The sequence below is a fragment of the Panthera onca genome, chromosome F2 (assembly GCF_046562875.1).
Source record: "Panthera onca isolate mPanOnc1 chromosome F2, mPanOnc1 haplotype 2, whole genome shotgun sequence".
In the NCBI taxonomy this organism is placed as follows: domain Eukaryota; kingdom Metazoa; phylum Chordata; class Mammalia; order Carnivora; family Felidae; genus Panthera; species Panthera onca.
Genome location: NC_138356.1, coordinates 51,325,431 through 51,345,842, shown reverse-complemented (window position 1 = coordinate 51,345,842; position 20,412 = coordinate 51,325,431). Strand labels below are relative to the sequence as shown.

At 41.2% G+C, this 20,412-nt stretch overlaps 1 protein-coding gene across 2 annotated transcripts in view; it reads right to left on the bottom strand.

Annotated features, from left to right (window-relative positions):
• Nucleotides 1-6,127: 6,127 nt before the first annotated feature.
• ZFPM2 (zinc finger protein, FOG family member 2) overlaps nt 6,128-20,412 on the bottom strand; it is a 469,330-nt gene continuing 455,045 nt past the window's right edge. For both annotated transcript variants that reach the window (XM_078441932.2, XM_078441933.2), the window contains 3 exons: nt 15,118-15,324; nt 12,581-12,805; nt 6,128-9,662 (listed from right to left, as the gene is read on the bottom strand). In XM_078441932.2, the coding sequence (XP_078298058.1) occupies nt 7,171-9,662; nt 12,581-12,805; nt 15,118-15,324 (2,924 nt within the window). In that variant the 3' untranslated portion in view covers nt 6,128-7,170. The remainder of the gene's footprint in view (nt 9,663-12,580; nt 12,806-15,117; nt 15,325-20,412) is intronic.

Genomic DNA, 20,412 nt, shown 5'->3' with positions numbered 1-20,412 from the left:
CGGGGGAGGGGCAGAGAGAGAGGGAGATACAGAATTGGAAACAGGCTCCAGGCTCCGAGCCATCAGCCCAGAGCCTGACGCGGGGCTCGAACTCGCGGACCGCGAGATCGTGACCTGGCTGAAGTCGGACGCTTAACCGACTGCGCCACCCAGGCGCCCCGGATTCTTTCTTTTTTAAGTTTATTCATTTGTTTTGAGAGAGAGACAGGGTGCGCTAGGGGAAGGGCAGAGAGATAGGGGGAGAGAGAATCCTAAGCAGGGTCCATGCTGTCAACAGAGACCCAACGTGGGGCTCCAACTCACGAACCGTGAGATCATGACCTGAGCCAAAATCAAGAGTTGGGCACTGAAACTACTGAGCCATCCAGGTTCCCATTGCTAAACATTCTTGAGCAGACTTATGTGATTTGATTTTGCATGGTTTATTATAACTTGACAGCCTCCTTGGTGAAAGGTAGGTGTCAAAGAATCATTTGAGGAATTACAGCTTCATTATCTAGCTTTCCTGAAAGGTGCAAACTTAAGTTCTTAGTTTTTTACATCAAATATATTTTGTTTTAAGCATTTTGCTGTGAAAATGACATATTGCTACATGAAATGATGTTACCAAACAACAAAATAGATAGCAACTACGTATTTATACCCTATATGACTATATACTGAGTGATAAAACCAGAGTAAATAGAGCACTCAGACTATTGTCTACCTGTAACTTTGACAAGATATTTTTCAGCATATTCTGTACTGGAACTAGTAATTCCTCACGTTCTTCACAGCTCTCCTCACCTAGTGGGGCTCTGTGCATCTTGGAGGTCAGAGCACAATTATACCCAACAGTATGCAGGGGTAGTGTTTCCAAATCTTCTCCCACAGGCACTGAAACACAGAAGTATTAAGTTGTTCCCAGATGCTTCTGTCCAAAGTTGCTTTATCATAGAGTACCTTACATGTTGTCCTTGAAAAGGTGTTAGTTACATTGCCTCTGGAAGGGGTCATTGCAAAAGGCAGGTTATCTCTGATTGTCTTTCAGCTTTAACGATGGGTTAAAGAGAAAACTTTTCACTGTACATGCACCTTACCCACACTAGTAGTGGAACCAGTGTTAGAAGCCAGAAATGCAAATGAAATCTGCCGAATCCATCCCAGCTTATTTGGATGTAACTCTTGATAATAAAACTTACTATGAAAAACCTAAGATAAATTCCAAGCCAGGCCAGAAAATGTCCCAGGCAGAATGGGACATACGATTATCCCGACTCAGGCAACTCCAGTGCCAGTGGACAATAAAATGGTGTCAGGCAGACCTGCAACATGATTGTAAGGGGTTTGGCTCGAGGTAGAGGGAGTGAGATCTGGGGCCTCGGGGAAAAGGGTAGCAAAGGCTTTAAGACAGACGACTGGGCTCAAGACTTGGCTCTACTGCCTCTATCGTTTGGGGAACTCAACTGCTCTAAGCCTTGGTTTGTCTGTTGGTAAAATAGTAATTGCAGTACTGATGTGGCAGGGAAAACACGGCTCAACGCTACGTAGGTGTAATATCACATTCTTCTGCTCGCTACATTAAACTGAATCTGCTCCAAGCCTCCATTGACAAGACTGACCGGGAATTTAATCTGAGCATTATGGGAACTCCCTCCAACTTCCAGGATGAGGAAATTGATGGATTATTATGCAATCCATTACATGTGAGAAGGACCCTTTAATTTCTGTTTCAGACTTTAACTCAGAGCACATGTTGATGCTTCTCCTCTGAGTCCCTACACAAATTGAAAAAGACACATCTGTTGCTTTTGTGCCAGGAAAGAAGGAATACTTGAAGGAGCTAAATCATCAAATCAGCTAGAGGGAATGAAAAGCTGAAGTGGAAGGAATGGCATTGATTAAAATCAGGGACAATTCACCCATTATAGTGGGAGGAAGGATTCTGAGGGTGCACCCAGGTGTATCTGGGAGGATCTTGATATGAACACCTTCCTATTAATTCCTTTGTCTTGAATTTCCCGCTCTCCTCTTCAGCTATTTTCTTACAATTTCTATGCTAATCTCCTTCCTTCTTTCTTCATCTGAATCATCTCCTCTTTCTAAACTAGCCATGATATCGAGTATACATTCTTTTATGTATTATAAAGTTTATGTCCCTGTTACTAATTTTAAAAGATGATTTCATCATTGCATTTTTTTTTCATAGACATAACAACATTGTATTTTATGTACGTGATTGTTTTCCTGAGGGTCATTGAATCCTGATAGGAAAAGAAAAGTTCTGCACTTAGTGAATTTCAAACATTTACATCATCTGCAATCAAGTTATGTCATATGTAGGAAGTGGGATTAATGATCAAAGAAGAATTGTGAAGCAAAAAGTGCTGACATTCTTCTTGAATATAAAGATAAAAATCATTTGAAATTAATATATTACCTGCAAAATAGGGCTGCTAGGTTCTTGAAAAGTTTATTTTCTTTCAGTCCTGTTTATTCTTTTAATATACTGAGCAAACTCTTTTTTCTAGATAGTGCCAAAGTAAACTTTTACCCAGCCCACCTCTGCTTTTTATGGTTCTCTGAATTAAGATTTACTAAGTTCCAGACAGATATACTGCTTGGTGCAGGGTTGTTATCAGATACCATTCTGCTTCATGATTGGGCCCACAGTCATCAGCTGAGACGTGACAGTTTAGATGCTGTATCCTTTATGGCTATCATCCATGTTTGTTAATAACATTCATGTCTCCATCAAGTTCCAAGAGACTTACTAGTTTCAGGGTAACAATTTCTGCTGTGCTGCTACACATTTGTAGAGTTTGGCTGGGCGCCATAACAAAATAAACTTCTGTTGTTTCGAGTCACCAAGCTTGTGGTAATTTGTTACAGTAGTCATGAGAAAACAATATGCTCCTTTTTCTCTACCTCCAGAGATTGTTTGGGCTAGACTTAAATATATCAGAGCAAGAAAAAGTAGCTGGAATTTTAGCTAACAGGCCCTAGTATTTTTCCTTCTGGTTTAGTGGAGAAAGGAACTTGATGTGGAGAGGTAATCTGAGAACAAGGCTCAGGTCTCTGGATCTCACCCATTAGCTTTGCGACTTCGGGCACTTAAAGTCTCTGCCCTTAATTCTGCCTGGAAACGAGAGGGCTCCATCGTATTAAAAGATTTTCAAATATTGTTCACAGATTCCATAATGACTTAACTTTTAGTTTTAATTTCAATACTAAAACATGTGTTGAATTATTTTTAAATTGTAGGTTTTAAACACCAAAATGTGTCACATACGTGATAGCAACTTTGAAGACCAATTGAGTATTCAATTCTGCTACCAGCTTAATTTATTTTGGTGTCGACTGCAGAATACTTGCTGCCATTCCCTCTTTATTTATTATCTATTTATTAAAATTTTAAAATGTTTGTTTATTTTTGAGAGAGACAGAGAGAATGAGTGGAGGAAAGATAGGGAGAAAGACACAGAATCTGAAGCAGACCCCAGGGTCTGAGCTGTCAGCACAGAGCCCGATGCGGGGCTCGCACCCATGGACTGAGAGATCATGACCTGAGCCGACGTCGGACACTTAACTGACTGAGCTACCCAGGCGCTCCTTTTCCCTCTATATTTAATTCAGTGATTTTCATTCGTGGTCAGTGGAGGATAATATAAAATACCCTCAGGTTGCTTTGCCAAAAAACCCTAGAAACCCATGGCCATCTTAAGATATTCTGATGTAGTAGATGTTAGTGTTCTGTAGAGGATTTAAATCCCACGGACAATCTGAAGAACCAGTATAAACTCTCATTCTTTTTTACGACCCTTCCCCAGACCATTTGACTGGTGCTAATATTCTGACTCAATGTTGTCTCGTTGAACATAGAGTGTTGCAAGCAGGGTTGAAGACCTTGGGCTTTCTCTTCAATTTGGTCTCCAAGATCGGTTATAATGTAAGCTGTACCCAGACTTGTCCTTCTTCATTCACTCCGTGTGGGCTCACAGTAGTCCCCATTTGGACCATTGCTATGGCCTTCTAGAAAATACCCCTCTAGCATTTAGGCCTCCCGCTTCACCCTGTCACTGTTCCTATACACAATTACTCTACGTAAGAGGCAAGGTGCAAGAAAACCCATAAACCTCAGCCTGGCACTCAAGGTCTTGGGAGACCAGATCTCTATACCCTTGTTTACTTCTACTTTGCAGTCTGACCCTTCTTCTTTTGGAAAGTTTTTTACTCACCCTTCATCATCACATGCGACTTCCATGCTACTATTTACAGTGATCTCCACATGGAGAAATACTGTTTTGTTCCTCTATACTCTCCAGGGTTTCGCTGTGGTCTGAACATCACTATTTCAGCCTCTGCTATCAATTTCCTTCTGTGAATGGCAACTGGAACAATATCAGAAATATTCTTCTGGATACAGCAAAATATTTCAGGGCTACCAGAAGGACAGGTGGCATTCCTTGTCACTGTGCCCACCTTTCTAGACCTTACCCTATCCTCATGATCTTTCCCAGTGCTTTTGTCCCATATTGATTTCCTTTTCTTTTTATCTTTCTACTCAGTCTCACTCGTCCTTTTTACCTCATCCTAATTGACCCTTTAGTGTGTCCCAACATTGCCACATATCAGAGCCACCTGGACAGATGTTTAAAAATAGAGATTCCCAGATAAGAAGTTTTCTTTAATTGATCTCATGTAAAGCTCAATGGACCAAGAACACATATTCATTGGCATTTAAAAAATGTTCCCTATGTGATTCTAATGAAAGAACAGGGTTGAGAAACTCTATACTGAGTCAGAGTATAAATTCCTCCAGAGAAGCAATCATGGATTATACCTCTGCCTTCGTCCCCCAAATAGTGGGTACAATCCCAGGTGGTCAATAAAGATATGCTGACTTCTTCCTCCTCCCTCCCTCCCTTCCTTCCTGTCTTTCTCTCTTTCTGTTTTTCTTTTTGTCTGTCTCCCTCTCTCCCTCCCTTCGTTCCTTCGTTCCTTTGTTCCTTCGTTCCTTCCTGCCTAGAGAAGAGGAAAAAGAAGAGACCGGGGAGACAAGTCCTGTTGTGACTACCCAGTCTTGCCAGTTCCCACCTGAGAAATGCATGGGTCCTTATGAACATGCCTGTGGGTCCCCAAGGTTCTGATGCTTCACGAGATTCCTGAAAAACTCTATTAAGCGGATCAGTTCTGTTTACCTCTCTGCTTTGTCACGGACTGAAATGGAAAACATCAGTTAAGGTCAAGATTCTACATTTAAAAATAGTTATTCTAGACAACAATCAGAGGAATGGTTCTGGACAGCACAGTAGTTTTTATGTTTCGTCACAGTATTTATAGGCTGTGTTCAGGCTGGCACCTTAAGTTCATTATGTTACCAAATCCGATATGGACAAATAATAGTGCATCACAGCCTGCCTGCGAATAGTGCATCTTAACTACAGGTGAGGTAACTGATCTGGATGTTTCTAAAACTGCAGTAGACTGCGGTTTGCCTTGATTGGCAATAGGTGCCTGCTGACTCACACCTCAACACCTCTGGATACCCCATGAGGTCCTTCATGATCTGACTCACGTCACCTGTTCTCCCCTCCCCGTCAGTATGCAAACCCTTGGAAAGTACAAGTGAGATGTGTGAAATCTAGGGTCTTGTGCAAATTGCATGAAATTTGTATGTCTTTACTCATCAGAATCGCTTGACTATACCACTTCATGGCTCCTTGACAGGCAAAACCTCTCTCTCTCTCTCTCTCTCTGGTAAACTTCATTTAAAAGTTGGGTGCTTTTCATCAATGTTTGTTACAGTTCTTGTGCATAGGCTTTGCAAGTCTTTTATGAAATTGTTTTCTTTCTGTGCTACAGTGGTGGGGGGAGAGATGTTATATGTGTTATATTAATTAGGAACATATAATGGACAATCTATTCCTTTACTGATTTGTCACCATATATATATATATATACGTATATATATACATACATATATATACGTATATATATACGTGTATATATATACGTATATATATACGTATATATATATAAAATATTCAGCATTCAGCTATTCAGTGCTATTTTGAACCTGTTCTCACCACAAAGAATAGATATATAGAATATCCTTTGTATTTTAAAGAAAAAAAGTCTGCCAAACTTCTCCAACAATCTGGAATTTTATTCCATCCATATACATGCATAGTAACAATATTTGTTGAGAAATCATTTCTATCAGAAGTAGAACATTATCTTTGTGATCACCAGGTGCAGTATTGCTACTCTTATATTTAAATAGATCTTATATATGAATTAAATTCATACTTGCAGCATTGAGTTTAGGGTTTCGATTTAGACTGTGCCTTTCAAAAGATAAAACTGATTAACACTACCTCATTACTTACAATACTGCTTCCAGTAATTTTGTTCATTCTTTATAAAGTATTGCATTTAACAGCAAAGGTTTAAAAATTGAGACAGAGCTGCATCAGCGAAAGAAAATACAAGTACTATACAAGAAAAAAATGGCCATCTTCATTTAACATACATGTTTAAGATTAAGAAAATGGACAGAAACATACAGCTACATACAAATGCAAAGCCTAGTGACTAAGAGACTGTATCTGCTAAAATATAAAGTGCAAACAGAGCCTGATTATCCAAGAATTGAAATCTTAAGGCGAACTTATAGCATGTGTATTTAGAACATCGTTGCAAGTTATATTTTAGCATATACATATATCTGCAACAGCATATAAGAAGAAATCAAGATCCACAAGTGCTTTTGAAGCTATTTCTAAAATGCTTTTCGGTATTGTTCGTGACTATTTTCTTTAAAAGCTACTATACTGTGCAAACCATATGTGCTACACAATAACTATACAATAACATTACAAATGACTTTAATATAAAGTTTTTAAATAAAAAATAACATAACCACAGCTATGAATACTGCTGGTAAAATAAATTAATTTTTTTTTTGAAAATGGCACCAATAATACACTTTACTAATGGACTGTAATGAAATTACACCTTAAGTCTTCAACTCAGCCTTAATGAATTATCTCCTGATTGCCCAGATGTAATTCAAACAGCTTTTGTGTTTTGTTTTTTGTTTTGTTTTGTTTTTGTTTTCTGGACTGGGTAGAACCACATACTAAACACTGGTACCAAAGGTGACTGGTGTTTATTTATGAAGTTATTTCATTTGACATGTTCCGCCGCATGTGATGAGCAATAAAACTTCTTGTGAGTTATAAAGTTTGAGAGGTTGTTGAACTGAATATCACACAGGCGGCAATATTTCCCGCTGGTGGGAGCCTGGGCGGAGCCATTCACACCTTTTGCTATACTAGACAACTGTTCCTCCGCGGAAGGAATCCCTGGGGAGACATTCTCATTTGTGGCTAACGGGTTCTCAGAGATCCAAGAGGGAGATTTGTGGCCGTCTTCATGCTGAGGATTCTGGGAAATGTTCTCTTGCTGTGGGTTGGCGGCAGGTCTCTCGTCTTGCTTCAGTCCACCATTGACTATTACCATGCCTCTGTTTTTGGGTAACAGCGGCAGGGGATCTTTCTTCGGCGGGGCGCACCCGTTGGAGGAGGCCTGGCCTTTAGGGGATTCATTTTCGGCATTTGTGCTCGGCTCCACGTCAGTGTTGTGGATGACAAGAGAACCAGAAATATAATCACTTGGCTTTATTCCATAATATGGAGAAAGCTGGTCAGCCCCTTTTGCCTTCTTTATTGCCCCGGGGTAAAGGCATTGGGGAAGAAACAAATGTTTGTTTTCTTCCTTTGTAGCAATGAGCTGAGCCGCTTCACTAAAGACTTTCAGGCCTTGCAGGGTTGCTAAGTGGGATGAAAACAAGTTTCCATTAGGGGAAGGCTGCTTCAGATTTCCGTTTTTCTCACATTTTATTATGCTTCTTTCATAGCTGACATCGGGGCTGTTTCTTTCGCTCTCTGGATTCGGAAATACTTTGCTGTCGAGTTGGCCCAGGTCGTTACGCTGATGTGCTGTGACTGGGCAGAAATTCTGCTTGTGGGCCAGGTAGTTCTCCACTTTATTGAAGCTGATCTTGCACACAGTGCACTCGTGGTAGTCCAGCAGCCTTTTGGGAGACGTGGTCGTCCGCTCAGACTGGGATAAACACTTTTTGCTGAGATCTATGGGCACGTCCATCTCGAGGCAGGAAACGCTGGAATGGGTAGTGTCACATTTGGAGACTGGAACACATTTGTTGATCGTCAGAGAAGTTTCCAAGTGCTTTGAGACAATTCCTGGAAAGATATCACATCTCGGGTGGTAGCACTCTCCTAGCCCTTCTGTGGGTTCTTGAGTGGAGGTACAGGGATTGCTGAGGTTGGCTACGTCAAGAAATCGCTGTTGGACCAGGGGAGGCCTCTGCTCCTGCTCAGGTAGGCACATCTCATACATCTTCCTTCGCTTGCGTGTGCGCATGGTTCTCTGCATGGCAGGCACTTTGTTGGAAGCGGACCTCTTCAGTGGAGGGTCGTGGCGTGTGGCACAGTAATACTGTTTGTGGACCATGTATGTTTCATGCCGGCTGAAGGTAATGTTGCAAGCTTCGCAGGTAGTCTTATTTGGGTCACTTTCCCCATCCACTAAGGGGACACTGGGATTTTTCACATCAACAGGTTTTCCATTAATTTTATCATCACTGCTGTTAGAGGTGGAGAGCTTCTTAGCTTGAGCGGCAAAGTCCTTGTCATGGCCCTTCCCATTTGGCCCAATTAAATCTAAAACAGTGGAAGAATTGAGGCAGGATGTTTGAAGAAGTGGGTTCTCAGGATCAGCAGAATGAGCAGCTGGGTTGAGAAGGTTTATGGAGGTTTGACCAGTGTTGGGGCTCACGGCCTCAGGCATCTTTTCTGAAACGCCAGGGAACTCTGGGGACTTGGCCATCTGCTGCCATCGGCTGCTGCAGTAATGTTTTTTGTGCACTAGATAATTATCCAAATTATTGAATGTTATGTTACACTCAAAACAAGTGGCCCCCTTGGGCATCAAAGGGCTGTAAATCACGGGAGGGTAGCTACTGCTTCCGTGCCTCAGTCGCCGATGTACCAGTTCAGACATCTTGGCTAAGATCTCTGAAGCTTGAGGGACCATTGTGATATCTTGGGGGAAAGCAAACTGAGACAGAAAAGGGCCCACAGGGAAAGAAGGCCCAACGTTAGGCTGAACCGGAGATGAGGCGAGTCTTGGACTGGAGGGCTCAGACTTGATTTTTGTGTAAGAAAAGCTTTGTTTGTTTGCCGTAGGCTGTACCTCTGGTCTCTGGTTAGTGAGAAAGAGCTGAGTCTTTTTCTCACACTTGTCCAGCTCTGTGTCAGAGCTCGCGTCTTTAGTCTGCATCGCCTTTTGGCTCTGCGGGAGTTCGCTTCTGGTCAACAAGTCTGTGGCTGGCTGTAAGCTGTCTTCAGTTCCACTTGGAGAGTGCTCCATATCACCTTCTCTGGGAAGTTTGCCTCCAGGGACATGGAGCTCCTGGTGCTGCAATAACTCCCTCTGAGTCTGGAAGCCGAAGTGGCAGTGATTGCATCGGAAGGCAGCTTGAGTGAGATGGGAGAACAGGTGTTGGTGAAAGCCGATCACGGAATCAGCGGTGTAGCTACAGACGGTGCATTTTAGACTAGCACCAGGGGGGAGGAATTCTTCCATTTTCACTCCTGGAGAGACATACAAAATAACAACACTGAGAACCATGTGCATTGGTTTTCTAATGATATGAACCTTTACATTGCAGGAACGAATTGAAATCTTTCAGAATCTCATTTGCGATACTGTTATTATTTTTTTTTTCTCGCGACGTCTTTTGTCAGGTTGGTCATCAGAGTAATAACACCTCATGGTTTCCAGAGCACAGCCAAGTATATTATCATATCCTGTGGGACAGCTTTCATTGTCTCCATTGTACAGGTCAGGGAACAAATTCAAGGAAGTCAAGGGAATTGATTATGGTACTAAAGCTATTCCAATGATGGAGCCATGCCCAAACCTGAGATTTTGTAATTTCTAATCCAATAACCTTCTCATTACAACACTAGGCTCTGCACTAGGAAGAAGCAGGTAGACATCAGAGTTGATATCGATAAACTAGGGGAAAATCAAATAACTCCCAGTGCACCAGGTTAGGTATTTATTCAGAAGAATCCAAGTAGGAACCATTTCGCAAAGTAATCAATAGCCTCCTAATTTATCTTTGGTACAACTCTAGATTTTTAGGCATGGATTTTGCTGAACATGGTTTATCTCTATCCAGGGCTGATATTCAGCTGGTAGACACCAGTACCTTAATAAAGTCATTTAGGACTGACATCCGTGTTGACCAATCACCACCTGTTTCTAGTCAGTTATAAAATATTTTGAATATCACCAACGATTGGTGAGTAAGCCTTACTGTGATATTGTGATTTATAAGGTCATGTGTGTTTGGTCATTCATATATATTAGGTCTTTGACCAGGCTTCCTGGCTCACAGCTCCTTAAATCCTTGGAATTTTCCTGTGATGAGAGGAATAAAGGTATTTTTGTTATGTTAATGTAGTGACTTTTGGAAAACCCTAGGTTAACTAGGGGTGAGGCTGGTTGCCAGGGGAACCAACCTTGCAATCGGTGGGTTTGAACTTTTAGTTCCTCCTCTCCAGAGGGGAAGGAGGGGAGGGGAGGGGGTTGGAGATTGAGTTCAAGTGCCAGCAGTCAACGATTTCATCAGTCATGCCTAGGTAATGAAGCCTCCATAAAAACCCGAAAGGACTGGTTTCAGAGAGCTTCCCAGTTGGTTTGAGGAGAATGACAGGCTGGGAGATGGTACGGAAGCTCCTCACCTTTTCTGCAAACCTTGCTCTAGGCATCTCTTACATCTTACTGTTCCTAAGTCTTTACCTCTTATAATAAACTAGTAATCGTGTGAGTAAATGGATTCCCTGAGTTCTGTGAGCCAATCTAGCAAATTAATTGAACCCAAAGAGGGATCTTAGCAACCTCTGATTTATAGCCAGTTGGTCGAAGGACAGGTAACAACCTGGGCTTTCAACTGGCATCTGAAGTTGGGGCAGGGGGCTGACCCCCCCCTAATCTGTAGAATCTGACTCTGCTCCAGGTGATAGTGTCAGATTTGAGTTAAATCATAGGACATGCCTTTGGTATCTGGAGAATTGTTTGGTGGTTATGAGGAAAACGCACCCCCCCCCCCCATGTATTGAATTCAGATCTGGACACTTTTCCTCACTAAGGTCAACTCTAGTTCCCATTTGTTGGCATACAGCCAAGTCAGGCATGGCTCGTGCCCTCTGCACTTTAGACTAAAATGAGAATTGCCTTTTCTATTTATTGGCTGAAAATATGGTAGAAGAAACCCAGTCGTATAGCAATAAAAGAGGACTTCTTACTCCTGTCTCCTTTTCTCCTTAACTGACCCAATACTCATTTTTCTATTTAGCTGAAAGATCCCTCTATCTCTATTTTTGTTTTGTGAATGACTGACTATTCACCATCTGAGACAACTGACCTGTTTCTGCTTCCTCTGCTTTATCACCTACATAAAGGTAGCTCATTTGTAGGAAGGGGAAGAGAATGACTAGAAAGGAAATTGCCTATTTTTATAGGTTCAAAGACAAAAGCTTGCACTGTACGACAGCATTGGAGCTAGGTTTTTTTTTTTTTAAACTCAGCACCTATTTCAGTTTAATTATTCAACTCAAGCAAAAACGGTCAAGTCACCCAGAAGTACCTTATAAGTTTTATATTACAAAAGCTCAAGAACTCTGAAGGCTAAACCTTGGTTTGTCCTATTCAAAAATACTCCTAGAACTATCTAAAGTTAATATAATCCTGTACATTAGATTAACTTAATTTTAAAAAAAATACAGAATTAGAATACTCTGTGATGATGCCACCAATAATTGGGCATATAACTCCAAAAGAAAATGGGAATAGTTGCAACCTTTCTGTTAAGAGGGAGCTAAAACAAAACAAAAGAAAACAAAACAAACCTATTTGTTTTTTAGCTTAATTTTTCTTCAGGATTTTAAAAACATAGTGCTGAAAGTGGTTTTATGTCATAAAAATCGACGAAACTGTTACGCAACCTCTAGAAGTCAAGAGCATTTTATGGATTCGTGTTTAAAAGTTAATTTCTCTCAAGTGTGACTGTCATTGGATCAAAATAACAGTGTTACTTCAATTCAGCAAATACTTATTTGTATGTACCTACTATGTATTTCCTACCATGTGGGAAACAGTATGGTCAGTTTCCAAAGATCACTTGACACTTAAATCAATGAATATTAATGACAATACACAAAGGGTATTGAGACTATTTCGCAAATGATGCTGTTAACAAAATCTGGCCTGCAATCTGAGTACACTAATTGTTAGGAAAGAATTCAGACCCAAATCCTTTGAGCAGAATATACCGATGATAAGTGACATAAGAGAACAATCAGCTGGTCTGTCAAGTTTGATTTTGATTTCACAGGCACAGTTAGGTGTAGAATTCTATATGTTTGCATATATGAATGCACGTATATATGCAGAGAAGGATAAAGTCTTCTGGAGCGAAAGAAGAAACAAGGGAAGCACGTACCGCTGTGTGAATTCAGGTGCATTTCTAGGGCTCGGGCATTTGAAAAGCTCTTGGTGCACTGTGGGAAGGGGCACAGGCTGGAAACCTGAGGAGCACTGTCTTCATTTTCTTCTGATACTGGGGCGGCTTCTCTTTGCCTCCCACTGCAATAGTACATCAAATGGGCTTGCAGATTCCGCTCACTCCGATACCAGATGCCACAAGACTTGCAAGGAAATATATCCTCTGCAGGTGAAAACACAGGGACACATTAGCTGCTGCCCATTTGGAACCAACCACGGGTAAAGCGGCATTTAGTTCCATTTTTCCCAGAGACCGCTCTCAGGTTCTGAATTAGGCAATGAGACAGCGATGAGTGCAGTCCTGGGTGCTGTTCCACAGTGCAGGACTAAGCTTTTAAAGAAATGTTACGCCCAGTGCAATTTACCTTCCCACAGACTCTTCGGAAAGTGGTACCATGGGAGACTCCCATGTTAAAAGCACAGGAGATTCATTTTAAATTGCTCATAATGTATTTATGGTTTAGAAAAATATGCATGTATAAAGAGCAATGTGAATGGGCTTATCTGACTAAAAGGCAAGGATCTAATAGCTGAACTAAAGTTAGCCTGATACCAACTACTGACAGCATTTGTTCATTTAATAAATTAATTATAGAAAGCCGACTATATGCTGGGCTCTATGCTGAGTTGGGTGTAAAGCAAAACGAAACACCAAAAAGCCGTCATTAAGGATCTTACACTCTTCTGGGATGGTCAGATAATTATATTAGGCTGTAATGACCATTCTGCCGGAGGCATCTGAGGAGTGCTTTGGGTGAGGGACACTAGGTGGGTGAGGAAGGACAAGGTCAGAGAAGGATTCAGAGGGAAGATAATTAAAAAATAACCTTCAACCATTGGAGCCTCACAATAGTATAAGGTGCTCCTGGTGTCCTTGGTAACCAAACTCCTTTTGCCACAAATTCAGTTTGGGTCTATGTTATTTCAGGTTCCTCACTACCAGAATCCACGTAAAGATCCAGTAAGAGAAAATAACTACATTTACATAAAGGAGATCCAAAAATATTACCTGGGGTTGGGTGTACTGGATTCACTGTGTAGACGTAGGGTAATTCCAGATACACCTGAGAATTTCTTTCAAGGATACTGGGACAGTAAGAATGTAATTATTGTTGAATATGTATTTATTTTATATTTATTAAAAAAATTTTTTTTAATGTTTATTTATTTTTGAGAGAGAGCGTGAGAGTCATAGCATGAACAGAAGAGGGGCAGAGAGAGAGGGAGACACAGAATCTGAAGCAGGCTCCAGCCCCCAGAGCCTGACGCGGGGCTCGAACCCATGAACCGTGAGATCATGACCTGAGCTGAAGTCGGAAGCTTAACTGACTAAGCCACCCAGGTGCCCCTATTTATTTATTTTTTAAATATCAAGACATCATTACAATATCTGCATTTCTGCATCATTCAGAGTCTTAGGGATTTTCAGGTTTTCCAAACCTACTAGCTTTGGAATCTATTCTCTTAAGATGTGACTGCTATTCGGATTTTCTCACAGAGCTAGAAGAAAGCAGAGCTGAGTCTAGAACTCGAACCCTGGACTATTGGACCACTGATTTTCTGTTATATAAAGTGTCACTTTGTATTCAAGGAATACAAACTCAGTTCACTAGTCTTTTTGACAAAATAATCACAAAGGCATATTTGCGAGAGCATATTTTTGAATTCTCCACATAAATTTTTCTCAGTTTATATGTATTTTTCTTTATTTTTTATGTCTCTTTCTTTGTTGTTGTATTAGCTGATGTCTTGATTTACTGAGGCTATATTTCCTCTTACTATATCTAATCAAACTTTGGTTTCTCATTTTTTCCTTTTCTTTAAGGAAATTTTTGTAATGTGTATTTATTTTTGAGAGACAGAGAGAGGGAAAGAGAAAGAGAGAGAGAGTCAGAGTGTGAGCTGGGGAGGGGCAGAGACAGAGGGAGACACAGAATCTGAAACAGGCTCCAGGCTCTGAGCTGTCACCACAGAGCACAACGTGGGGCTTGAATCCACGAATTGTGAGATCATGACCTGAGCTGACATTGGACCCTTAACCAACTGAGCCACCCAGACGCCCCATTATTTTTTTCTTTTTCTAAAAAGTTTTTTCTCTATGGCTCCTAAAGCATAACCATATTATTCTATGAAAGAAGCATCCATGAAAGCTCTTCAATTTCTCATAACTAAGTAGCCTTAAATGTTGTTCAGCTAGTTTAGAAAGTCAGTTTTTGTGTGACATTTGAGAATCCAACCTGAAATGAATGAATAGGAGTGTTCTTTTCATACTCTCATGAGAGGCGACCACACACACACACACACACACACACACACACACGCACACGCAAAGTTAGAGAAGAGATAAAATGAAATCACAACACTGGAGAAAAAAGTCTGTCCCTGGTTGCCTGTCAGTAGACATTTTTTTTTGTCCCATAAATACCCATCACCACTACAAAGCTATTGTACTGGGCTATTGCACTCAGCACTTACTATTGACAATAGCTGTAGGCAAAATAGAAGCCATGGCAGCTTGCTGAGGAAGCAGCTGAATTGAGTCCAGCAGGCGTGCAGGGTACATCCCTTCTGCAAGAGTCATCTGACTGGCAGCTTGTAGCCTTGAGTCAAAATCCACCACAAAGGCAATTAGCTCTTCACCCTCAGAGATGGCCTTCGTGGTTGTGCACCAAAGCTGACCCCCTATTAAGAAGAGAAAAGAAAGAGAAAGATAGAATTGACGTAGAATGCTCGAGCCCGCCGCACACTAGATTGATGTCAACAGCATCTCTCATGTTTTTCACATCCCTTTCTATGGGGGGTGGAGTGTCCGATGGAGACAATAGCTGTACTCCTCTGCCCTCCTATGTGGAAAACTGTATTCCTTGCATTTCATGAACTGTTCAGTGACTGACAGTAGGACAGGACTAAGAGCCAAGAACAGACATAATCTGTAGAGAGTTTTGTGAACCGTTTGCCTTCTGGGGCTTGCCTTAATCATTAACCGTGCTATTACATGGTCTCACGCTTATGAGGAGGCATGGTGGGGATCCAACCACAGAAATTTATTTCAGGTGAGCCTTTGAAGTCCCTCTTTTTGTACCTGATGGAAGTCAGAAGTTATTTCTTTCTCTCTCCCTACCTCCCTCTCTCTTCCCAAAATACCTAAATGCCTAAAACTGTAAAAAAAAAAAAGAGTAAACAAAAGCTCCTAAAATCTAGAAAGTTAAAATGACATTCCAGCTAGTTTTACTCTCCGTATGTCTGCTGCCATTTTTTTTTTTTTTTTTTTGGCTTAGTGATCTTTACTTATATAATATTCCTTATAATGCGGCTTCTTTATCTCCGTTTACCCTGATTGAACTTCCTGAAAAGGAGATATGCCAAAGATCCTTTTCAAAAGGCTTATTTAAATAAAGATTTGTTTAAATGAAAAGAACCCTTTCTTCAAATACTAAGATATACTCTGGCTCCACACTTCAAATGATCACGTGTGGTGCATTAAAAAGAAAATTAACTATGCAAGTACATCTTCTAATGTATTGCAATGCGATAGTGTATGCTCATTTATTTAACATGTTTAGACAGGCAAAGCACTTATATTTTGTTATCTACACTCTCAGGCCTAGATACGTATCCTCTACAGTTATGCCTGAAATAATGTGGCATACTTGATATGTTATAAAGCTTTTTTTCTCATTGTGTATATATTGCAAAGCTATATATTGTACTCATTAAGCAAGCAAAAATTGTACCCATTCTGATAAGTAATATTGCTCTGTTTATCTTTCAGCATAACTGTGTCTTCAACGGCACTTCATTTTTTCCATCCTTAAATAGATCATAGTTTTTAAACAACTTGTGGTAAAAATCTGCTGGAAAAGATAACAACAGCATACGATATGGCCGAGTTACACAGAAGAAATCGGGACACTTCCAGAGAAACCTTGGACAGTTAATTACACGGGCTGATTACGTTTTAAAGGTTGAGTAAGCAGCACCGTCCACGACAGTAGATGTTTGTGGAAAAATAAAGCCCAGATTACACACCTTGAATTTGTGTGAAAGTCGCAAAAGGAAACACAAATAGACTCAAGGTGAAAAATATACCCAAAGGGCAGAAAACAACTGAACTTTTTTTCACTGACTCTAACGGATCTGAAAGCACCCAAGTTTACCCAAGTTGCAAAACAGAGTCACTTTGGCACTGACTTATTTATTTACCAATAACAGAAGCTAAACCACCTCATTGTGGCAACAGTGGAGCACTGAAAAGGGCTAAGTGGTGGTGTTTCTGCCGGTGCCCATTCTTCCCCCTTGGAAGCTTTCGGCATTCAGCTGCTAAGCCTTCTCTGATGTGCGTACAGATCCAAACTACTTACAGCTATAGACAAGGTAATCATTTGCACCTTATCTTTCCTCTGGGGTGTAGTTTATTAAGTGAGTCTTTGTAGTAGAGAGGTGGGGTGGGCAGAGCAAGTCATGGCAATTCGGGTTTATTTCAAAGCCTGCTCTTTTGGAGTCGCTGGATTTCAGCGATGAACTGAATCACTGAAGTTCAGTGGTGAATTTACGTGACGGGTGATATTTTACCCCTTTTGACAAATTTGCACTTTTGGTAAATCCAGCCATGGGTATCTTTCAAAAAGGAAAGGTTTGGACTCAGGTTTCCAGGAGAAATTGAGATGTTTAGAGAAAGTACCACTCATAACTAATCTCTATCCCAGCAGTGAGCCATGCAGCAGGACGGCTCAGAATACTTGTGCTCAAACTTTGAACCAGAAAGATCCTATAAGTAAATAAAATAAGATTCAGGACTATTAAGTGCAATCAAAAGTAAGCAAAAATGATTTTCTACATTATTAGACAGCCCGGCAATTATAATATTTATGTTTTCTGACATACTGAATGTTTCATATTTCATTTTCTTTATCATTAAAATTTTTTTAGAAATGTTTATTTTTGAGAGAGAGGGAGAGAAAGAGAGAGAGACAGACAGACAGAGCATGAGTGGGGGAGGGGCAGAGAGACAGGGAGACACAGAGTCCGAAGCCGGCTCCAGGCTCTGAGCTGTCAGCATAGAGCCCAATGCGGGGCTGGAACCCACAAACCACGAGATCATGACCTGAGCCGAAGTTGGACACTCAACCAGCTGAGCCACCCAGGTGCCCCTGTCATCTTTATCATTTTACCTCATTTTATGGTTTAGTCGGGGCATACCCTTGAGAAAGGCCGAATCAGACTGAAAATGCACTGTGTAGCCTTGATGAGAAAGTCTCCGTTGTGTTAGGATTTAATCTTTCCCATCATTCATTCATCAGCTATTCATTGAACTCTCTGCTGTGTGCCAGGCTGGGCACCCTGGCACTAAGAATGTACACACATAGGCAGATGAACGAGAATACCACGTGGCGGGTGCCATCCCCTAATGCTAAAGAAAACGTGAGAGTGAATGATGGACACTTCTTGGTGGAGTCAGGCAACTCATCCAGGGGGACTTTTATTGACTCATAAAGAATAAAGGTAAAATAGCAGAAGTATGTGTAGGGGACCCGGCAGGGAAATCATTACTGGCAGAGGAAGGAACATACGTGCAGGTGCAGGATGATGGAAGAGCCTGACTGGTCCTGGTAATGGTCAGAGGCCACCTTGCTGGAGCTTGGGGTCTGAGGGAGAGAGGTTGGTTACAGGCAAGGGTGTGACTGCGCCAGCCTGTATGGGATCATAGAGCACAATATCCAATTGTCGGGAATTTTGCGTGCTAGTGGCTATCACCCTGGTGAGTTGAGATCCGCCACGGTGAAGTTGTAGCATCTGCCACTGGAATTAGCAGACGTTATCATCAGGGCTTCCTCCCCTCAAAAAGTTTAGAGCTTGGAAAGTAAGATCAAGGCGGCTGTGTCTGGCTCATCATGGTGGGAAGATGTGGCATACCCTTGGTTGAGTGAATAAATGAACAAATTCTCGGCAGGGGCTTTTCTCCCCCAGAATAAAGATCTCAGGGTAATGAGGACAGTCAACAGGGCTAGGGGGAGGACATGTTGCCACAAGGGCCATTTGGAGACTGTTGTGCTAGTTCAATTGTGAGACATGTAAATTGTGAGGGAGAGAAGGGCCAGGTTCAAGACAGAGAACTGGGCTGATCTCCTCAGATGAGTAAAAGAAAGGAGGCTATTGAAAATAACTGGAAGGTTCTGGTCTGGGAAACCAGAGGCGGGGGTGCCATTAATGAGACAGTAAAACTGGCATATTAACAGTGGTATACAGACAACAAGAGGACAATTGTACTAATTAGGAGCACTTTCTTTGGGCCCAATAGGCTACGTGGTTTATGTATTTCATCTATTTTAATCCCATCAATTATTCTGTGAGGGGGGTGATATTTTCCTTGTTTTAGAGTTGAGAAAATTGAAGCTTGGAGAGGTTAACTAACTTGCCCAAAGCTATATGCATAGCCAGTGCGGAATCATGGTTTAGACTTCCGTCTGTCTGACTCCAAACACGCATGTGTGTGCTTGTTGTATGTATGTGCATGCACAGAAATAATGAATTCTGCTTTGAAAATGTAAAGTCTGAAGTCCCTGAGGGGGACTTCAGCATGAATGTATTGAGGAGGCAGTTGGAATTTGGACAAGACATAAGGCTGGAGGAAAAAAAAAATTTTTTTTTGGAAGTCATCAGCATGTTCTAAATGACTGTGGATACTCTTTGCCTTGATGTGGTAATACAGGAAGACTATAGAGTTTAAAAAAAGGAGCAGATTGAAATTTGGGAAGTCTCAACAATTAAGATGTGGGTGGAGGGCAGGGACCATTTACAAATATAGAGAACATCTATTTGGAAAAGTTATAGGGGGACCAAGAGAATGGCACCACAAAAATCAAGGGTTGGCTCTTTGAAGCTTTTTGGCTGAGTTTTTTAGATGGTGAATTTAGAGTATTCAACTTGAAGGAGTCATTTATAGGGAGAGAGAAATGCTGAGTATTGTAACATGGTTTCAACTACAGATTCTAATAAAACATTCTAAGGGGCACCTGGATGGCTCAGTCAGTTCAGATAATGATCTCACGGTTCGTGGGTTCAAGCCCCGTGTTGGGCTCTGTGCTGACAGCTCAGAGTCTATAGCCTGTTTTGGATTCTGTGACTCCCTCTCTCTCTGTCCCTCCCCTGCTCATGCTCTGTCTCTGTCTCTGTCTCTCTCAAAAATAAGTGAACATTAAAAAAGTTAAAAAAAACCATTCTAAGTGTGATTGCTAGCGGGGGATGTAATCCCATCTGCAGGAGGACGGACAATGGAACCAGACTGCCAGCATACAAATTTTGGCTTGTGATTTGAACTTGCCACCTAAGCACTGTGGAGATCAGTTTCCCCATCCTTGGAAATGGGAATACTGATAATAATACTGAATTCATAGTGCTATTATGAGGATAAAATAAGTTAATATATGTGAAAGCTTAAGAATATTACCTGATAGATGGGAATTAAAAGCAAAAGTGAATTACTGGGACCTTATGAAGATAAAAAGCTTCTGCACAGCAAAGGAAACAACCAACAAAACTAAAAGGCAACCAACGGAATGGGAAAAGATATTTGTAAATGACACATCGGACAAAGGGCTAGTATCCAAAATCTATAAAGAGCTCATCAAACTCCACACCCGAAAAACAAATAACCCAGTGAAGAAATGGGCAGAAAACATGAATAGACACTTCTCTAAAGAAGACATCCGGATGGCCAACAGGCACATGAAAAGATGTTCAACGTCGCTCCTTATCAGGGAAATACAAATC